Source organism: Coregonus clupeaformis, chromosome 14 (genome assembly GCF_020615455.1).
Source record: "Coregonus clupeaformis isolate EN_2021a chromosome 14, ASM2061545v1, whole genome shotgun sequence".
In the NCBI taxonomy this organism is placed as follows: Eukaryota; Metazoa; Chordata; class Actinopteri; order Salmoniformes; family Salmonidae; genus Coregonus; species Coregonus clupeaformis.
Window position 1 is genome coordinate 4,576,829 of NC_059205.1, and position 21,300 is coordinate 4,598,128.

The 21,300-nt window shown below is 45.0% G+C and overlaps 1 protein-coding gene across 1 annotated transcript in view; it reads left to right on the forward strand.

The window, feature by feature from the left end:
* LOC121581639 (probable G-protein coupled receptor 158) overlaps positions 1 to 21,300 on the forward strand; it is a 100,404-nt gene that overhangs the window by 31,203 nt on the left and 47,901 nt on the right. The window contains exon 3 of the mRNA XM_045224630.1: positions 17,702 to 17,804. Coding sequence (XP_045080565.1) covers positions 17,702 to 17,804 — 103 coding nt within the window. The remainder of the gene's footprint in view (positions 1 to 17,701; positions 17,805 to 21,300) is intronic.

The following is a 21,300-nucleotide window of genomic DNA, read 5'->3' on the forward strand; positions in this document are numbered from 1 at the left end:
TTGGCTACCTGCCAAACTATTCACGTTTTACTTTTTAATAAACGTTTAATTAATCTCTGTGTTCAACAAATTTACCAACTTTTTAGTTTTGTCCTCACTCATCTTTTCGTTAAACTTTTTCACCCCGGACGTTTATCCCGAGACAGAAGAGTCACTTTCCTGTGCGTTTTAGCTGCCAACTTTACGTTATTTTCCTTTTTTCCATCGCAACTTTTTTCCCTTATTCAACTTTTTCCTCCGAACGCTTCATCTGGACATGGTTCATCAACATCTTCAACAGCCGAAGCTAAGTAGTAACATTAACATGATGTCTTCTAATTGCAGTCGCTGTACTCATAATATACAGGAGAATTCTCGCCTTACGGCGAATAGCTGTGCTACAAGCCCAGCTTCAGACGCAATCGTTAGGCAAAGAGTAATATCAGTGTAGGAAAGGAAGAAACAGCGTCTGTGCCACCAGCAAGTACAGACAGTAACGTTAGTATAAATCCCCCCGCACAGTCCCCGCGAGCCGGACAACTTTCTCATGGCTTCTGGAGGGAAATACTGTTGGAATGCTCAACCGGTGTCGCTCATTCAGCCGACAGAAACCTTCAACCGGTTTTCCCCATTATGTAGTCGGAGTCTGAGTCTGAGTCTAGTCTCTAGTCTCTACTCCTCCCGTTACGGGGTCTGAGACTCCGAAGGCTCCCACCATTAGCTCTGACAAATTGAAAACCCTAGTCATTGGCGACTCCATTACCCGCAGTATTAGACTTAAAAGCGAATCACCCAGCGATCATACACTGTTTACCAGGGGGCAGGGCTACCGACGTTAAGGCTAATCTAAAGATGGTGCTGGCTAAAGCTAAAACTGGCGAGTGTAGAGAGTATAGAGATATTGTTATCCACGTCGGCACCAACGATGTTAGGATGAAACAGTCAGAGGTCACCAAGTGCAACATAGCTTCAGCGTGTAAATCAGCTAGAAAGATGTGTCGGCATCGAGTAATTGTCTCTGGCCCCCTCCCAGTTAGGGGAAGTGACGAGCTCTACAGCAGAGTCTCAGCACTCAATCGCTGGTTGAAAACTGTTTTCTGCCCCTCCCAAAAGATAACATTTGTGGATAATTGGCCCTCTTTCTGGGACTCACCCCACAAACAGGATCAAGCCTGACCTGCTGAGGAGTGACGGACTCCATCCTAGCTGGAGGGGTGCTCTCCTCTTATCTACCAACATAGATAGGGCTCTAACTCCTCTAGCCCCACAGTGAAATAGGGTGCAGGCCAGGCAGCAGGCTGTTAGCCAACCTGCCAGCTTAGTGGAGTCTGCCAATAGCATAGTCAGTGTAGTCAGCTCAGCCATACCCATTGAGACTGTGTCTGTGCCTCGACCTAGGTTGGGCAAAACTAAACATGGTGGTGTTCACCCTAGCAATCTTATTAGGATAAAGACCTCCTCCATTCCTGCCATTATTGAAAGAGATCGTGATACCTCACATCTCAAAATAGGGTTACTTAATGTTAGATCCCTCACTTCAAAGGCAGTCATAGTCAATGAACTAATCACTGATCATAATCTTGATGTGATTGGCCTGACTGAAACATGGCTTAAGCCTGATGAATTTGCTGTGTTAAATGAGGCCTCACCTCCTGGTTACACTAGTGACCATATTCCCCGTGCATCCCGCAAAGGCGGAGGTGTTGCTAACATTTACGATAGCAAATTTCAATTTACAAAAAAAAAATGAGCGTTTTCATCTTTCGAGCTTCTAGTCATGAAATCTATGCAGCCTACTCAATCACTTTTTATAGCTACTGTTTACAGGCCTCCTGGGCCATATACAGCGTTCCTCTCTGAGTTTCCTGAATTCCTATCAGACCTTGTAGTCATAGCAGATCATATTCTAATTTTTGGTGATTTTAATATTCACATGGAGAAGTCCACAGACCCACTCCAAAAGTCTTTCGGAGCCATTATCGACTCAGTGGGTTTTGTCCAACATGTCTCTGGACCTACTCACTGCCACAGTCATACTCTGGACCTAGTTTTGTCCCATGGAATAAATGTTGTAGATCTTAATGTTTTTCCACAAAATCCTGGACTATCGGACCACCATTTTATTCGTTTGCAACGCAACAAATAATCTGCTCAGACCCCCAACCAAGGAGCATCAAAAGTCGTGCTATAAATTCTCAGACAACACAAAATTCATTGATGCCCTTCCAGACTCCTTCTGCCTACCCAAGGACGTCAGAGGACAAAAATCAGTTAACCACTTAACTGAGGAACTCAATTTAACCTTGCGCAATACCCTAGATGCAGTTGCACCCCTAAAAACGAAAAACATTTGTCATAAGAAACTAGCTCCCTGGTATACAGAAAATACCCGAGCTTTGAAGCAAGCTTCCAGGAAATTGGAACGGAAATGGCGCCACACCAAACTGGAAGTCTTCCGACTAGCTTGGAAAGACAGTACCGTGCAGTACGCGAAGAGCCCTCACTGCTGCTCGATCATCCTACTTTTCCAAATTAATCGAGGAAAATAAGAACAATCCAAAATTTCTTTTTGATACTGTTGCAAAGCTAACTAAAAAGCAGCATTCCCCAAGAGAGGATGGTTTTCACTTCAGCAGTGATAAATTCATGAACTTCTTTGAGGAAAAGATCATGACCATTAGAAAGCAAATTACGGACTCCTCTTTGAATCTGCGTATTCCTCCAGGGGCTTAGCTGTCCTGGATCTGCACAGCTCTGCGAGGGCCTGGGATCGGGAGAGACACTTAAGTGTTTTAGTACTATATCTCTTGACACAATGATGAAAATAATCATGGCCTCCTAAACCTTCAAGCTGCATACTGGATCCTATTCCTACTAAACTGCTGAAGGAGCTGCTTCCTGTGCTTGGCCCTCCTATGTTGAACATAATAAACAGCTCTCTATCCACCGGATGTGTACCAAACTCACTAAAAGTGGCAGTGATAAAGCCTCTCTTGAAAAAGCCAAACCTTGACCCGGAAAATATAAAAAACTATCGGCCTATATCGAATCTTCCATTCCTCTCTCAAAAATTTTAGAAAAAGCTGTTGCGCAGCAACTCACTGCCTTTCTGAAGACAAACAATGTATACGAAATGCTTCAGTCTGGTTTTAGACCCCATCATAGCACTGAGACTGCACTTGTGAAGGTGGTAAATGACCTTTTAATGGCGTCAGACCGAGGCTCTGCATCTGTCCTCGTGCTACTAGACCTTAGTGCTGCCTTTGACACCATCGATCACCACATTCTTTTGGAGAGACTGGAAACCCAAATTGGTCTACACGGACAAGTTCTGGCCTGGTTTAGATCCTACCTGTCGGAAAGATATCAGTTTGTCTCTGTGAATGGTCTGTCCTCCCGACAAATCAACTGTACATTTCGATGTTCCTCAAGGTTCCGTTTTAGGACCACTATTGTTTTCACTATATATTTTACCTCTTGGGGATGTTATTCGAAAACATAATGTTAACTTTCACTGCTATGCGGATGACACACAGCTGTACATTTCAATGAAGCATGGTGAAGCCCCAAAATTGCCCTCGCTAGAAGCCTGTGTTTCAGACATAAGGAAGTGGATGGCTGAAAACTTTTTACTTTTAAACTCGGACAAAACAGAGATGCTTGTTCTAGGTCCCAAGAAACAAAGAGATCTTCTGTTAAATCTGACAATTAATCTTGATGGTTGTAAAGTCGTCTCAAATAAAACTGTGAAGGACCTAGGCGTTACTCTTGACCCTGATCTCTCTTTGACGAACATATCAAGACTGTTTCAAGGACAGCTTTTTTCCATCTACGTAACATTGCAAAAATCAGAAATTTTCTGTCCAAAAATGATGCAGAAAAAATTGATCCATGCATTTGTTACTTCTAGATTGGACTACTGCAATGCTCTATTTTCCGGCTACCCGGATAAAGCACTAAATAAACTTCAGTTAGTGCTAAATACGGCTGCTAGAATCCTGACTAGAACCAAGAAATTTGATCATATTACTCCAGTGCTAGCTTCCCTACACTGGCTTCCTGTTAAGGCAAGGGCTGATTTCAAGGTTTTACTGTTAACCTATAAAGCGTTACATGGGCTTGCTCCTACCTATCTTTCCGAGTTGGTCCTGCCGTACATACCAATACGTACGCTACGGTCACAAGACGCAGGCCTCCTAATTGTCCCTAGAATTTCTAAGCAAACAGCGGGAGGCAGGGCTTTCTCCTATAGATCTCCATTTTTATGGAACAGTCTGCCTACCCATGTGAGAGAGACGCAGACTCGGTCTCAACCTTTAAGTCTTTACTGAAGACTTATCTCTTCAGTAGGTCATATGATTGAGTGTAGTCTGGCCCAGGAGTGTGAAGGTGAACGGAAAGGCTGGAGCAACGAACAGCCCTTGCTGTCTCTGCCAGGCCGGTTCCCCTCTCCACTGGGGTTCTCTGCCTCTAACCCTGTTGCAGGGGCTGAGTCACTGGCTTGCTGGTGCTCTTTCATGCCGTCCCTGGGAGGGGTGCGTCACTTGAGTGGGTTGAGTTACTGACGTGATCTTCCTGTCTGGGTTGGCGCCCCCCTTGGTTTGTGCTGTGGTGGAGACCTCTGTGGGCTATACTCGGCCTTGTCTCAGGATTGTAAGTTGGTGGTTGGGGATATCCCTCTAGTGGTGCGGGGCTGTGCTTTGGCGGAGTGGGTGGGGTTATATCCTTCCTGTTTGGCCCTGTCCGGGGTTTCTTCGGATGGGGCCACAGTGTCTCCGGACCGCTCCTGTCTCAGCCTCCAGTATTTATGCTGCAGTAGTTTATGTGTCGGGGGCTGGGGTTAGTTGGTTATACCTGGAGTACTTCTCCTGTCTTATCCAGTGTCCTGTGTGAATTTAAGTATGCTCTCTCTAATTCTCTCGTTCTCTCTTTCTCTCTGAGAACCTGAGCCCTAGGACCATACGTCAGGACTACCGGGCATGATGACACCTTGCTGTCCCCAGTCCGCCTGGCCTTGCTGCTATTCCAGTTTCAACTGTTCTGCCTGCGGCTACGAAACCCCCTACCTGTCCCAGACCTGCTGTTTTCAACTCTAAATGATCGGCTATGAAAAGCCAACTGAGAGACCTGAGCCCTAGGACCATACGTCGGGACTACCGGCCGTGGTGACTCCTTGCTGTCCCCAGTCCGCCTGGCCTTGCTGCTATTCCAGTTTAAACTGTTCTGCCTGCGGTTATGGAACCCCTACCTGTCCCAGACCTGCTGTTTTAAACTCTAATGATCGGCTATGAAAAGCCAACTGAGATTTATTCCTGATTATTATTTGACCATGCTTGTCACTTATGAACATTTTTGAACATCTTGGCATGGTTCTGTTATAATCTCCACCCGGCACAGCCAGAAGAGGACTGGCCACCCCTCATAGCCTGGTTCCTCTCTAGGTTTCTTCCTAGGTTTTGCCTTTCTAGGGAGTTTTTCCTAGCCACCGTGCTTCTACACCTGCATTACTAGCTGTTTGGGGTTTTAGGCTGGGTTTCTGTACAGCACTTCGAGATATTAGCTGATGTAAGAAGGGCTATATAAAATAAAATTGATTGATTGATGATTCTACAGAGAAGATCAGAGGAAATCCTAGAACATAGTGTCTAGGATACTGAGTGGTTAGAAGGTAAGGGGTTCTTCTACAGAGAAGATCAGAGGAAATCCTAGAACATAGTGTCTAGGATACTGAGTGGTTAGAAGGTAAGGGGTTCTTCTACAGAGAAGATCAGAGGAAATCCTAGAACATAGTGTCTAGGATACTGAGTGGTTAGAAGGTAAGGGGGTTCTTCTACAGAGAAGATCAGAGGAAATCCTAGAACATAGTGTCTAGGATACTGAGTGGTTAGAAGGTAAGGGGTTCTTCTACAGAGAAGATCAGAGGAAATCCTAGAACATAGTGTCTAGGATACTGAGTGGTTAGAAGGTAAGGGGTTCTTCTACAGAGAAGATCAGAGGAAATCCTAGAACATAGTGTCTAGGATACTGAGTGGTTAGAAGGTAAGGGGTTCTTCTACAGAGAAGATCAGAGGAAATCCTAGAACATAGTGTCTAGGATACTGAGTCGTTAGAAGGTAAGGGGTTCTTCTACAGAGAAGATCAGAGGAAATCCTAGAACATAGTGTCTAGGATACTGAGTCGTTAGAAGGTAAGGGGTTCTTCTACAGAGAAGATCAGAGGAAATCCTAGAACATAGTGTCTGGGATACTGAGTGGTTAGAAGGTAAGGGGTTCTTCTACAGAGAAGATCAGAGGAAATCCTAGAACATAGTGTCTAGGATACTGAGTCTTAGAAGGTAAGGGGTTCTTCTACAGAGAAGATCAGAGGAAATCCTAGAACATAGTGTCTAGGATACTGAGTGGTTAGAAGGTAAGGGGTTCTTCTACAGAGAAGATCAGAGGAAATCCTAGAACATAGTGTCTAGGATACTGAGTCGTTAGAAGGTAAGGGTTCTTCTACAGAGAAAATCAGAGAAAATCCTAGAACATAGTGTCTAGGATACTGAGTGGTTAGAAGGTAAGGGGTTCTTCTACAGAGAAGATCAGAGGAAATCCTAGAACATAGTGTCTAGGATACTGAGTCGTTAGAAGGTAAGGGGTTCTTCTACAGAGAAGATCAGAGGAAATCCTAGAACATAGTGTCTAGGATACTGAGTCGTTAGAAGGTAAGGGGTTCTTCTACAGAGAAGATCAGAGGAAATCCTAGAACATAGTGTCTAGGATACTGAGTCGTTAGAAGGTAAGGGGTTCTTCTACAGAGAAGATCAGAGGAAATTCTAGAACATAGTGTCTAGGATACTGAGTCGTTAGAAGGTAAGGGGTTCTTCTACAGAGAAGATCAGAGGAAATCCTAGAACATAGTGTCTAGGATACTGAGTCGTTAGAAGGTAAGGGGTTCTTCTACAGAGAAGATCAGAGGAAATCCCAGAACATAGTGTCTGGGATACTGAGTCGTTAGAAGGTAAGGGGTTCTTCTACAGAGAAGATCAGAGGAAATCCTAGAACATAGTGTCTAGGATACTGAGTCGTTAGAAGGTAAGGGGTTCTTCTACAGAGAAGATCAGAGGAAATCCTAGAACATAGTGTCTAGGATACTGAGTGGTTAGAAGGTAAGGGGTTCTTCTACAGAGAAGATCAGAGGAAATCCTAGAACATAGTGTCTAGGATACTGAGTGGTTAGAAGGTAAGGGGTTCTTCTACAGAGAAGATCAGAGGAAATCCTAGAACATAGTGTCTAGGATACTGAGTGGTTAGAAGGTAAGGGGTTCTTCTACAGAGAAGATCAGAGGAAATCCTAGAACATAGTGTCTAGGATACTGAGTGGTTAGAAGGTAAGGGGTTCTTCTACAGAGAAGATCAGAGGAAATCCTAGAACATAGTGTCTGGGATACTGAGTGGTTAGAAGGTAAGGGGTTCTTCTACAGAGAAGATCAGAGGAAATCCTAGAACATAGTGTCTGGGATACTGAGTGGTTAGAAGGTAAGGGGTTCTTCTACAGAGAAGATCAGAGGAAATCCCAGAACATAGTGTCTAGGATACTGAGTGGTTAGAAGGTAAGGGGTTCTTCTACAGAGAAGATCAGAGGAAATCCTAGAACATAGTGTCTGGGATACTGAGTGGTTAGAAGGTAAGGGGTTCTTCTACAGAGAAAATCAGAGGAAATCCTAGAACATAGTGTCTAGGATACTGAGTGGTTAGAAGGTAAGGGGTTCTTCTACAGAGAAAATCAGAGGAAATCCTAGAACATAGTGTCTGGGATACTGAGTGGTTAGAAGGTAAGGGGTTCTTCTACAGAGAAGATCAGAGGAAATCCTAGAACATAGTGTCTAGGATACTGAGTGGTTAGAAGGTAAGGGGTTCTTCTACAGAGAAGATCAGAGGAAATCCTAGAACATAGTGTCTAGGATACTGAGTGGTTAGAAGGTAAGGGGTTCTTCTACAGAGAAGATCAGAGGAAATCCTAGAACATAGTGTCTGGGATACTGAGTCGTTAGAAGGTAAGGGGTTCTTCTACAGAGAAGATCAGAGGAAATCCTAGAACATAGTGTCTGGGATACTGAGTGGTTAGAAGGTAAGGGGTTCTTCTACAGAGAAGATCAGAGGAAATCCTAGAACATAGTGTCTAGGATACTGAGTGGTTAGAAGGTAAGGGGTTCTTCTACAGAGAAGATCAGAGGAAATCCTAGAACATAGTGTCTAGGATACTGAGTGGTTAGAAGGTAAGGGTTCTTCTACAGAGAAGATCAGAGGAAATCCTAGAACATAGTGTCTGGGATACTGAGTGGTTAGAAGGTAAGGGGTTCTTCTACAGAGAAGATCAGAGGAAATCCTAGAACATAGTGTCTGGGATACTGAGTCGTTAGAAGGTAAGGGGTTCTTCTACAGAGAAGATCAGAGGAAATCCTAGAACATAGTGTCTAGGATACTGAGTGGTTAGAAGGTAAGGGGTTCTTCTACAGAGAAGATCAGAGGAAATCCTAGAACATAGTGTCTGGGATACTGAGTGGTTAGAAGGTAAGGGGTTCTTCTACAGAGAAGATCAGAGGAAATCCTAGAACATAGTGTCTGGGATACTGAGTGGTTAGAAGGTAATGGGTTCTTCTACAGAGAAGATCAGAGGAAATCCTAGAACATAGTGTCTGGGATACTGAGTGGTTAGAAGGTAAGGGGTTCTTCTACAGAGAAGATCAGAGGAAATCCTAGAACATAGTGTCTAGGATACTGAGTTGTTAGAAGGTAAGGGGTTCTTCTACAGAGAAGATCAGAGGAAATCCTGGGAACATAGTGTCTAGGATACTGAGTGGTTAGAAGGTAAGGGGTTCTTCTACAGAGAAGATCAGAGGAAATCCTAGAACATAGTGTCTAGGATACTGAGTGGTTAGAAGGTAAGGGGTTCTTCTACAGAGAAGATCAGAGGAAATCCTAGAACATAGTGTCTGGGATACTGAGTGGTTAGAAGGTAAGGGGTTCTTCTACAGAGAAGATCAGAGGAAATCCTAGAACATAGTGTCTAGGATACTGAGTCGTTAGAAGGTAAGGGGTTCTTCTACAGAGAAGATCAGAGGAAATCCTAGAACATAGTGTCTAGGATACTGAGTGGTTAGAAGGTAAGGGGTTCTTCTACAGAGAAGATCAGAGGAAATCCTAGAACATAGTGTCTAGGATACTGAGTGGTTAGAAGGTAAGGGGTTCTTCTACAGAGAAGATCAGGAGGAAATCCTAGAACATAGTGTCTAGGATACTGAGTCGTTAGAAGGTAAGGGGTTCTTCTACAGAGAAGATCAGAGGAAATCCTAGAACATAGTGTCTAGGATACTGAGTGGTTAGAAGGTAAGGGGTTCTTCTACAGAGAAGATCAGAGGGAAATCCTAGAACATAGTGTCTAGGATACTGAGTGGTTAGAAGGTAAGGGTTCTTCTACAGAGAAGATCAGAGGAAATCCTAGAACATAGTGTCTAGGATACTGAGTGGTTAGAAGGTAAGGGGTTCTTCTACAGAGAAGATCAGAGGAAATCCTAGAACATAGTGTCTAGGATACTGTAATAAAATCACATAGCTGCTGTCACAAATTCCAAACTCCACACAGTTGTCACTGACTAGTTGGATATTCATTTCCCAGTGAGCAAACCATTTCTGTACTCACAGCATTCATATCAATTCATTTTCATCCAGTTTTTGTTTTGACTGAACTTGTTTTTCATTGACATTTGTCAATAATACTCATGAATGCAACAGTTTATGTCAAATTGTTTTTTGTGTTCTACTTGTATCTCTGGTTGTCCTGAAAAGAAAATGGTAAAACACTTAATTGTGAGGCTAAATATAAGGGCTGGACATGAAAGACAGATAAATGAAAAGCCGGTTTTTGCTGTGATCTTGGGAACGATAGGGTTAAGCACTTACAAATTCATAACATATTGTATGAATTGGAATTCGTAACATATCAAACAAATTGCAGGACGTAACATATCATACTAAATTTAATGACGTAGGACACAATTGTGCACCATTTTCAGGGACACGTGGACCTGTTTCAAAACCACTGGCTGAAATTATACAAAACCTCTGGATCATTAATTAAAAGGCTGAGGGATGGGCCTGGAGAAATGTAACCACTCTCAAATTCATAGACAGAGCTATGGATGCAAGTACTGACCATCCATTATATAAAAAATATAGTTTTAACCATGTTTTGAGGCTAAATATGGTTTGTTTATATTTGCTGTCAAACAAGCTTATATTTGAAATAAACTCATGAGGCATTAATAAGTTATATTCTCAAAGAATTAATGGGTAAATTTAATACATTCATTAGTCCAAAAATGTATGTAGCAACTGCAGACTGCCCCTTTAACCAAGAGGACGTTTTTAGGACTTTCATGGGATGTTAGTTCATGGTCCCCTGAATGTTCTCGGGACGTTGTGTCATGGTCCATCATGGTCCCCTGAATGTTCTCGGGACGTTGTGTCATGGTCCATCATGGTCCCCTGAATGTTCTCGGGACGTTGTGTCATGGTCCATCATGGTCCCCTGAATGTTCTCGGGACGTTGTGTCATGGTCCATCATGGTCCCCTGAATGTTCTCGGGACGTTGTGTCATGGTCCATCATGGTCCCCTGAATGTTCTCGGGACGTTGTTTCATGGTCCATCATGGTCCCCTGAATGTTCTCGGGACGTTGTGTCATGGTCCATCATGGTCCCCTGAATGTTCTCGGGACGTTGTGTCATGGTCCATCATGGTCCCCTGAATGTTCTCGGGACGTTGTGTCATGGTCCATCATGGTCCCCTGAATGTTCTCGGACGTTGTGTCATGGTCCATCATGGTCCCCCTGAATGTTCTCGGGACGTTGTGTCATGGTCCATCATGGTCCCCTGAATGTTCTCGGGACGTTGTGTCATGGTCCATCATGGTCCCCTGAATGTTCTCGGGACGTTGTCATGGTCCATCATGGTCCCCTGAATGTTCTCGGGACGTTGTGTCATGGTCCATCAAGGCCCTGATTGGTGAACCAATGTACATGATGATGTGCAATAACATTTTAAGATCCTAGTCTGACTCCAACCATTTTGACCACGTGGCGCTTTCACCGAGATTAATGTTAACTTTTCTGTTCTCCCTTAGAAGTATTATCATGGTTGAATTGAGATTTCACGGGTTGAGCTTTTCTTGTCTGTTTCACAATACGTCTGCAAACATGTTCCAGAAGTAGCTTGGGCACCTAATATTACTCTCTCCCTTTGGGTCTTCAGAAAGATGAAGGGGATGTATCAAACTGTGGCATGTCAAAAGGCTAATTCTCACATTTTCATAATTCCAGAAGGAAAAAAAACGGCAGGCCCTGGCACCATTTAACTCCAGCCTGGAGCCGAGTGTAGTCCCTGGCCCCATTTAACTCCAGCCTGGAGCCGAGTGTAGTCCCTGGCACCATTTAACTCCAGCCTGGAGCCGAGTGTAGTCCCTGGCCCCATTTAACTCCAGCCTGGAGCTGAGTGTAGTCCCTGGCACCATTTAACACCAGCCTGGAGCTGAGTGTAGTCCCTGGTACCATTTAACACCAGCCTGGAGCCGAGTGTAGTCCCTGGCCCCATTTAACTCCAGCCTGGAGCCGAGTGTAGTCCCTGGCCCCATTTAACTCCAGCCTGGAGCAGAGTGTAGTCCCTGGTACCATTTAACTCCAGCCTGGAGCCGAGTGTAGTCCCTGGCACCATTTAACTCCAGCCTGGAGCCGAGTGTAGTCCCTGGTACCATTTAACACCAGCCTGGAGCAGAGTGTAGTCCCTGGCACCATTTAACACCAGCCTGGAGCAGAGTGTAGTCCCTGGCACCATTTAACTCCAGCCTGGAGCCGAGTGTAGTCCCTGGCACCATTTAACACCAGCCTGGAGCCGAGTGTAGTCCCTGGCACCATTTAACTCCAGCCTGGAGCCGAGTGTAGTCCCTGGCACCATTTAACTCCAGCCTGGAGCAGAGTGTAGTCCCTGGTACCATTTAACTCCAGCCTGGAGTCGAGTGTGGACCCTGGCACCATTTAACACCAGCCTGGAGGCGAGTGTATGAAAGACATCCCTGATTAGTGATGCATGGAGAGGCACAAGAAAATGCTCCAAGGCGGTTCGCTGCACCAGATGTGCTAGGTTAAGTTATTCACTGTTAAGAGCCTCGATGCACGCTTTTAAAGTCTCATGTATGACACACACGACACAACCAGGACCCACATCAATCATTTGAACACACTGCAGATGGCAAGAGAGATTAATGTGTTGTCCAGATGCACCCTGAAAAAAAACATACGTCAGGTCACTGTGCACATATCAACACAAACAGTTCTTTCAGGTTGATATAAATACAACAATTCTTCCATAGACCTCGATAATCCCACAATAAGCGTCATTTTTCATCCTCCATGCGCTTCATGTTCCTTGGTGGGCGTTATCTTAATGAGTTTCTCCTTCAGAGCTAAAGTAAGCACAAAATAAGTCCACAATAAAGCTGGTGGGTTTATTTACCCACACTCCCCTGCTGGGCGGTAGAGGATATTATCATGTCGTCCTCGTGCGCTCTCTGCAGATGTTGGAAGTTTGTGGAGTATGACTCTCGGAACCTCATGGGAGACCAGTTCTGCCACCTGCTCCAAAAGGACTAGCAGCTTGGCCCTGAACTAGTTTCCCTTAGCTTTCAATACACCTGGAAGATGATCTATGAATTAAGGCACAGTATCAAATCAACCGTTCCTCATTTTCTGACATCAATATGCAGCAAATACAGGTGTGAACTGTTATCCCAGTAAGAAACAAAGTGATGATCAAGTTGTCGGGATATCTAAGACTGCTTCCTCAAAACATTGGTGATTTTCCCCGAAATACAGTAGAGCTTAACGTTTCATCTGTCTGTTTTCACCAGTAGAATAAGCCTAGTGGTGAATGGGGAGTTATCTAGGCTCAAAAACAATGGATCAAAGTAACACGTATAGGTTTGATTTCCCTTCCTTCAAACCATACCCCAGTTCCTCTACATCACCAATGTCTTTTTTTTTTCTTTTTTTTTTTGTCCATTAGCAGACGCTCTTATCCAGAGCAACTTACAGGAGCAATTAGGGTTAAGTGCCTTGCTCAAGGGCACATCGACAGATTTTTCACCTAGTCGGCTCGGGGATTATAACCAGCGACCTTTCGGTTACTGGCACAATGCTCTTAACCACTAAGCTACCTGCCGCCCCTGTCTCAAAGCCTACATAATGCAATCACACAGTATAATCCACTATTCATGAGCATTCATGTCAAATTCACTGCAAATCTATTTGGGACGGAGCTCCAAACTGCACCGTTAAGGAAGTGTTTTCCCCCAGTCGATCCAGATGGTTCATGTTTAAGGAAGTGTTTTCTCCCAGTCGATCCAGATGGTTCATGTTTAAGGAAGTGTTTTCTCCCAGTCGATCCAGATGGTTCATGTTTAAGCAAGCTGGAGTTATGCAGTGAATTTAAATTCTGCAAACAAGGTCTTAACTCTTAATTTAGATATTGATTAGATTCCTGCAACTTGGCAAAGGCGTGTTATTTCCCCTGACGCTGTTCTCAGGATTATTATAGGGGCGTTTGCTCGGGATTCGCAAGTCAGAAGAAAATACTTATTTAAAGTGGCACTCCAGTCTCCTTTTCACCTCATTTATCAGCTGATGTACTGAACCAAAGGCACATCTCAATAGGTGTTCCAGGTATCATCATGACATGGCACAAGGGGGGGGGGGGGCTTTCCTCTTTTGTTCTCTATTGCTCCTCAAGCAATGAGGAGGCTGATGACATCACATCTGACAATCAGACCAACTCCTTGAATGGCTTACTCCTTAAAAAAACACTATTTTGCTCAAAACATATTTTCTTTGCCTTGAATGTGTGTACTTTACTATATTTATACTTGGGATATCGCTTTTCAACAGCAGAAGTAACAAAAATTGCTGGAGGACGTCTTTAACAGTGTTAAGAGGAGTTCATTTAGACAAATCGCTCCCAGTGTCTGAATAATTATATTATGTGCGATGCAGAAATCAAGGGCTATTATTTGCTTATGTGGTCCTCTGTAGCTCAGCTGGTAGAGCACGGCGCTTGTAATGCCAAGGTAGTGGGTTCGATCCCCAGGACCACCCATACACAAAAAAAATGTATGCACGCATGACTGTAAGTCGCTTTGGATAAAAGCGTCTGTTAAACGGCATATTATTATTATTGCTTGGGATAATGGCATACTGGAATATTGTTTACATCGTTTTTGGTAGTACCTCTTTGATATTAAACAAATCTGGCGTTAACCCAGTTAGCAATGAGAACTCAGGAGGCCGGATTCCCTCCAGAGTGGTCGAGTGCCGTGCAACAGATTTGTCAAGCGGCAGCCGTGCTCCTGCCGTTCATGTGCAGTTTTCCTCAAACAGCCCACCCACCCTTCACCCACCCTTCACCACCCTTCACCCACCCTTCACCCACCCTTCACCTGCCCTTCACCCACCCTTCACCTGCCCTTCACCCACCCTTCACCCACCCTTCACCTGCCCTTCACCCACCCTTCACCTGCCCTTCACCCACCCTTCACCCACCCTTCACCCACCCTTCACCCACCCTTCACCTGCCCTTCACCCACCCTTCACCTGCCCTTCACCCACCCTTCACCTGCCCTTCACCCACCCTTCACCTGCTCTTCACCCACCCTTCACCTGCCCTTCACCCACCCTTCACCTGCCCTTCACCCATCCTTCACCTTCCCTTCACCCACCCTTCACCTGCCCTTCACCCATCCTTCACCTGCCCTTCACCCATCCTTCACCTGCTCTTCACCCACCCTTCACCTGCCCTTCACCCACCCTTCACCTGCCCTTCACCCACCCTTCACCTGCCCTTCACCCATCCTTCACCTGCCCTTCACCCATCCTTCACCTGCCCTTCTCCTGACCGGTGACACTACAGCTGCCAGTCGGAGGCAAGACGCTTTTTCCAGCATCAAGCCAGCGGCATGCCTACTCCCTATCGCCACTTATTTTAATATATTCATATATTTTTATTATTTAAGATATATTGGATGCCTGTTGAAAAAGGTTTGTAGAAAAGGACTGTAAATTATTATGTGTGTAATATATCAGATAATGGGGGCCAGTCCTGGTCACCTCGATCCACTGGCGAACACAAATCAAATCCAGTCAAATCCAATGTTATTGTCATGTACTTGAAGGCTTCAAATCAAATCAAATCGTATTTGTCACATGCGCCGAATACAACAGGTGTAGACCTTACAGTGAAATGCTTACTTACAAGCCCTTAACCAACAATGCAGTTTTAAGAAAAATATGTGTTAAGTAAAACATTAAATTAAAATTAAATTAAATAATTAAAGAGAAGAAGTAAATTAACAGTAGTGAGGCTGTATACAGGGGTTACCGGTACAGAGTCAATGTGCAGGGGCACAGGTTAGTTGGTAATTTAGGTAATATGTACATGTAGGTAGAGTTAAAGTGACTATGCATAGATAATAAACAGAGAGTAGCAGCAGCGTAAAAGAGGGGGGCAATGCAAATAGTCCCGGTAGCCATTTTATTAGCTGTTCAGGAGTCTTATGGCTTGGGGGTAGAAGCTGTTAAGAAGTCTTTTGGACCTAGACTTGGCACTCCGGTAACGCTTACCATGCTGTAGCAGAGGGAACAGTCTATGACTAGGGTGGCTGGAGTCTTTGACAATTTTTAGGGCCTTCCTCTGACACCGCCTGGTATAGATGTCCTGGATGGCAGGACGCTTGGCCTCAGTGATGTACTGGGCCATACGCACTACCTTCTGTAGTGCCTTGCGGTCGGAGGCCGAGCAGTGCCATACCAGGCAGTGATGCAACCAGTCAGGATGCTCTCGATGGTGCAGCTGTAGAACTTTTTGAGGATCTGAGGACCCACGCCAAATCTTTTCAGTCTCCTGAGGAGGAATAGGCTTTGTCGTTCCCTCTTCACAACTGTCTTGGTGTGTTTGGACCATGATAGTTTGTTGGTGATGTGGATGGACACCAAGGAACTTGAAGCTCTCAACCTGCTCCACTACAGCCCCGTTGATGAGAATGGGGGCGTGCTCGCTCCTCCTTTTCCTGCAGTCCACAATCATCTCCTTTGTCTTGATCACGTTGAGGGAGAGTTTGTTATCCTGGCACCACACGGCCAGGTCTCTGACCTCCTCCCTATAGGCTGTCTCATCGTTGTTGGTGATCAGGCCTACCACTGTTGTGTCGTCGGCAAACTTAATGATGGTGTTGGAGTCGTGCCTGACCATGCAGTCATGGGTGAACAGGGAGTACGGGACACCCCTGAGGGGCTCCCGTGTTGAGGATCAGCGTGGCAGATGTGTTGTTACCTACCCTTACCACCTGGGGGCGTCCCGTCAGGACGTCCAGGATCCAGTTGCAGAGGGAGGTGTTTAGTCCCAGGGTCCTTAGCTTAGTAATGAGCTTTGAGGGCACTATGGTGTTGAACACTGAGCTGTAGTCAATGAATAGCATTCTCATGTAGGAGAATAGCATTCTCACACAGTGCAATGGCGACAAAAGTGACATAGTAATCAAATAAGTAACATTGGAAAGCAATCAAATAAGTAACTTTGGAAATATATAAAATACTAATAACAAGACTAAATAAACTAAATAGGCATGCAGATAAAATAAAATAAGCCTATTAAATTTTTTTATGGACATTGTTGTCCCATAGTGAGTGGAATAAGGTGCAGTTTGGCTTTAACCGTTTTCTCATAAAAACATTATGCCAGTTCTCTTTAGGGAAAGTGGATTAAACTGTATGCAATTCTACGTCAGATGCAGTGTGTCTTTTGACAGTGTTGTAGAGACATTTTGTCAGGATGCTTTAGAGGCAGACTCAGCAAAATGACGTTGCCACGGGCAGCACCGGAGATATTGAGATGAGAGAGATGCAACACTTCACTCTCACACCGTCACACACAGTATCTGCACATGTGCATGGGTTCGGTTCACGCTGTGTACAGCGTGGTAATAGCGGGATCAAAACAGAGGAGAAGTTGAGCCTCGCGCTTCACCGCTCTTAGTTGTTGTGGAAATAGACCCACTATGCTGTTTACTTTCTGCATCTAGGTCATATCACTGAGTCTACCTTTAAGGTTAACCTGATACTCTGTGTTGTCTTGATTAATGTCTGCATCAGCTATAGTGTTTGTCTTTCATTATGACAAAACAATGTAAACGTTAACGTAAAAATGAAAAAGGTAAATAGGCAAAAAAGGTTGTGTGTTTGAATAACTGAATTCCAGGGCTGTTAGTTACGGCCTGCCAGTTGAGTTGAGATTTGAATAGGATATGAGAGTGCCTTTTCAAAGAGCACAGACCTGAATAGGAGAAAAAAAAAGACTGTTCTGTCGTTACATAACCAACCCAAATATTTCAGTTTTTGACAGAATTTCACATTACAGCGCCACAGGGTATTTCATTTCGTTTTAGAAAAACACATAGCAAATAGAAGGCTGAGTCACCTTCCCTCCATTCTTCCCTCTCTCCTGTTTACATGCCTTTTAGATAAACACTCTCTCTCTCTCTCTCTCTCTCTCTCTCTCTCTCTCTCTCTCTCTCTCTCTCTCTCTCTCTCTCTCTCTCTCTCTCTCTCTCTCTCTCTTTCTCTCTCTCTCTCGTCTCTCCCTAGTGCAAGCCCATTGCCGGCCATGGATTCGTGCTGGACAAGTACAAGTGCCAATGCCGGAGAGGCTTCTACCACCCGAGCAGAGTGGCACTCAACGGCTTTACAAGTAGGTTTGCTGTTTCCCTGCCCAGCAACAGGTGGCATCTTTCACCTCCACTCTGATTTATAATCACTTTTTTAAAATAAATAAAATAAAATAAAAAATAAGAGGTAGATCAGCTTTAATATTGCAGATATATTGTGGCTTCCCATCAATGTAATTGTCTACATCATTTCCAATCCCCCATATATATTTTCTGTAAATATATATACAACATATATATTTTTACACATATCTTCCTTTATTTTTTTCCCCTAACCCTACCACCCCTCCCCTAATTGGAATAAACTAATGGACAACAACACTTCCAGCTTATTCATACTATATACTTTTTTCGGACACTATATTTGACATATAGGCCATATTGGCCATGCCTGTCCTGTGTTTGAGCTGAGCATCAAGGGGCATCTGTTTTCATTGATATTGGTTTGGCATCATGAGCAATGTTTTCATATAGTTTTGATAAGTGCGTATAACATGAAAGGAGTATTTATTTTCAATACCTCTATACAATTACCTTGGATGAATGCACAGCACAGGCTTAGGTCAGAACCAGGGCATGAGGAGGAAGTTATTAGTATGTATACGGTATACTGCACCCCTGGCGATGCCCCACTCTTATTGGAATGCAATAGGAGACTTGAAGGTAGCGTCGGAGAGAGAGAAAGTCATCTTCAAAAGCCCACAACCACATCATTCAAAAAGATTCGAATGCATCTCCTCGGCTTAGATTGGATTGCAGGAGCGATACTCATTTCCACTTTTTGAATTGACCCGCCACTGTCATTCCTCACAACCCAATATCATTTATTGTTGTTTCCTAGCAACAACCAAAGCAAATAAAGATATAAAGCATTAAGTAAAAACAGGTGCCGAGAGGGTCTCATCTTCAGAGTCATGGCAAACTCCATGAAATGAGATGCTGATAAAAAAGTCATCGGATTTCTTTGATTAGTCAGTGATTATTTTCCTCGTGAGATGGTGTCCATCCGTTAATTGGTTCATCGACTCTGACAGAACTCTGTGTGTACATGTGGACGGTCAAATGTCTAGTTTCCCGGACATCACAAAAGGAGTTCCACAAGTCCTCCATTTTAGGGCCTGTTTTGTTCACCATTTTATATAATGACATTGGCAAAGCTATGGAAAACCATATACAGTTCATCATCTATATGTTGTTGATACTGTATTGTAGTTGTAAGTGAGCCTGAACAATGTTTTGGGTTGTGCTTTAGTTGTGTACCTATTCAACGTGACCTACCACCAACACCATGCCGGATATGCTGCGATACAATGTAACCTACCACCAACACCATGCCGGATATGCTGCGATACAATGTAACCTACCACCAACACCATGCCGGATATGCTGCGATACAATGTAACCTACCACCAACACCATGCCGGATATGCTGCGATACAATGTAACCTACCACCAACACCATGCCGGATATGCTGCGACACAATGTAACCTACCACCAACACCATGCCGGATATGCTGCGATACAATGTAGCTTTACCACCAACACCATGCCGGATATGCTGCGATACAATGTAACCTACCACCAACACCATGCCGGATATGCTGCGATACAATGTAACCTACCACCAACACCATGCCGGATATGCTGCGATACAACGTAACCTACCACCAACACCATGCCGGATATGCTGTGATACAATGTAAGACTCAGCTGAAATGAACACTTGTTAAAGCAGTGTTCAACAAGAGGCTGACGGAGAATCAGGTAGTGGCCTATGCATCGTTTTATCCACACACAGAGGTCGGCAGGGTTAACGAGATGTTGCCGTCTCTGTCAGTAATTAGGCTCTTGTTAGCAGGGGGAATTATTTCAGCTGAATGCTCCTTTGTCTCGTTTTATTTTATCTTTAACTGGGGACTGCATTCAGTGGAGGCTGGTGAGGGGAGGACGGCTCATAACAATGGCTGGAACGGAGCAAATGGAATGGCATCAAACACATGGAAACCATGGAAACCATGTTTGATGTATTTGATCTGGAGGTGGAAGAAACACACACCTGTAGAACACCTGTTTAGGAGAGGTGCTGGCTAGCGGAGTAGAACACCTGTTTAGGAGAGGTGCTGGCTAGCAGAGTAGAACACCTGTTTAGGGGAGGTGCTGGCTAGCAGAGTAGAACACCTGTTTAGGAGAGTGCTGGCTAGCAGAGTAGAACACCTGTTTAGGAGAGGGTGCTGGCTAGCGGAGTAGAACACCTGTTTAGGGGAGGTGCTGGCTAGAAGAGTAGAACACCTGTTTAGGAGAGGTGCTGGCTAGCAGAGTAGAACACCTGTTTAGGAGAGGTGCTGGCTAGCGGAGTAGAACACCTGTTTAGGAGAGGTGCTGGCTAGCAGAGTAGAACACCTGTTTAGGAGAGGTGCTGGCTAGCGGAGTAGAACACCTGTTTAGGAGAGGTGCTGGCTAGCAGAGTAGAACACCTGTTTAGGGGAGGTGCTGGCTAGCGGAGTAGAACACCTGTTTAGGAGAGGTGCTGGCTAGCGGAGTAGAACACATTAAAAAGAAAAGGAGAGCCTCACACTCTAGGAGCTCAGATGCAATAATTTAATAACCAACGTTTGGACAGACAAGCTGTCTTCATCAGGGTATAATGATGTATTTGATACCATTCCACTGATTCCGCTCCAGCCATAACCATGAGCCCGTCCTCCCCAATTAAGGTGCCACATTTACATATTTACATTTTAGTCATTTAGCAGACGCTCTTATCCAGAGCGACTTACAGTTAGTGATTACATATTTTTTTTATACTGGCCCCCCGTGGGAATCGAACCCACAACCCTGGCGTTGCAAACGCCATGCTCTATCAACTGAGCTACACTCCCTGCCGGCCATTCCCTCCCTACCCCAGACGACGCTGGGCCACTTGTGCGCCGCCATGAGTCTCCCGGTCGCGGCCGGCTGCGACAGAGCCTGGATTACGAACCAGGATCTCTAGTGGCACAGTTAGCACTGCGATGCAGTGCCTTAGACCACTGCGCCACTCAGGAGAGCGCTCAGGAGAGAGCTCAGGACCACTGCGCCACTCAGGAGCTCAGGAGAGAGCTCAGGACCACTGCGCCACTCAGGAGCTGGAGCTCAGGAGCTGGAGCTCAGGACCACTGCGCCACTCAGGAGCTCAGGAGAGAGCTCAGGACCACTGCGCCACTCAGGAGCTCAGGAGAGAGCTCAGGACCACTGCGCCACTCAGGAGCTCAGGAGAGAGCTCAGGACCACTGGGCCACTCAGGAGCTCAGGAGAGAGCTCAGGACCACTGCGCCACTCAGGAGCTCAGGAGAGAGCTCAGGACCACTGCGCCACTCAGGAGCTCAGGAGCTGGCACCAACCTCCTGTGACTGTTTAGCATCTCAGTCTGCGCTTGTTCACTGTGTTCTTAACAGACGCTATGCCTTGGGAGATTTATGTGTTTGTTTGTTTGCAAGTACTCTGAGGCACTTTACTTCACGAAATCCAAACCAGTGTTT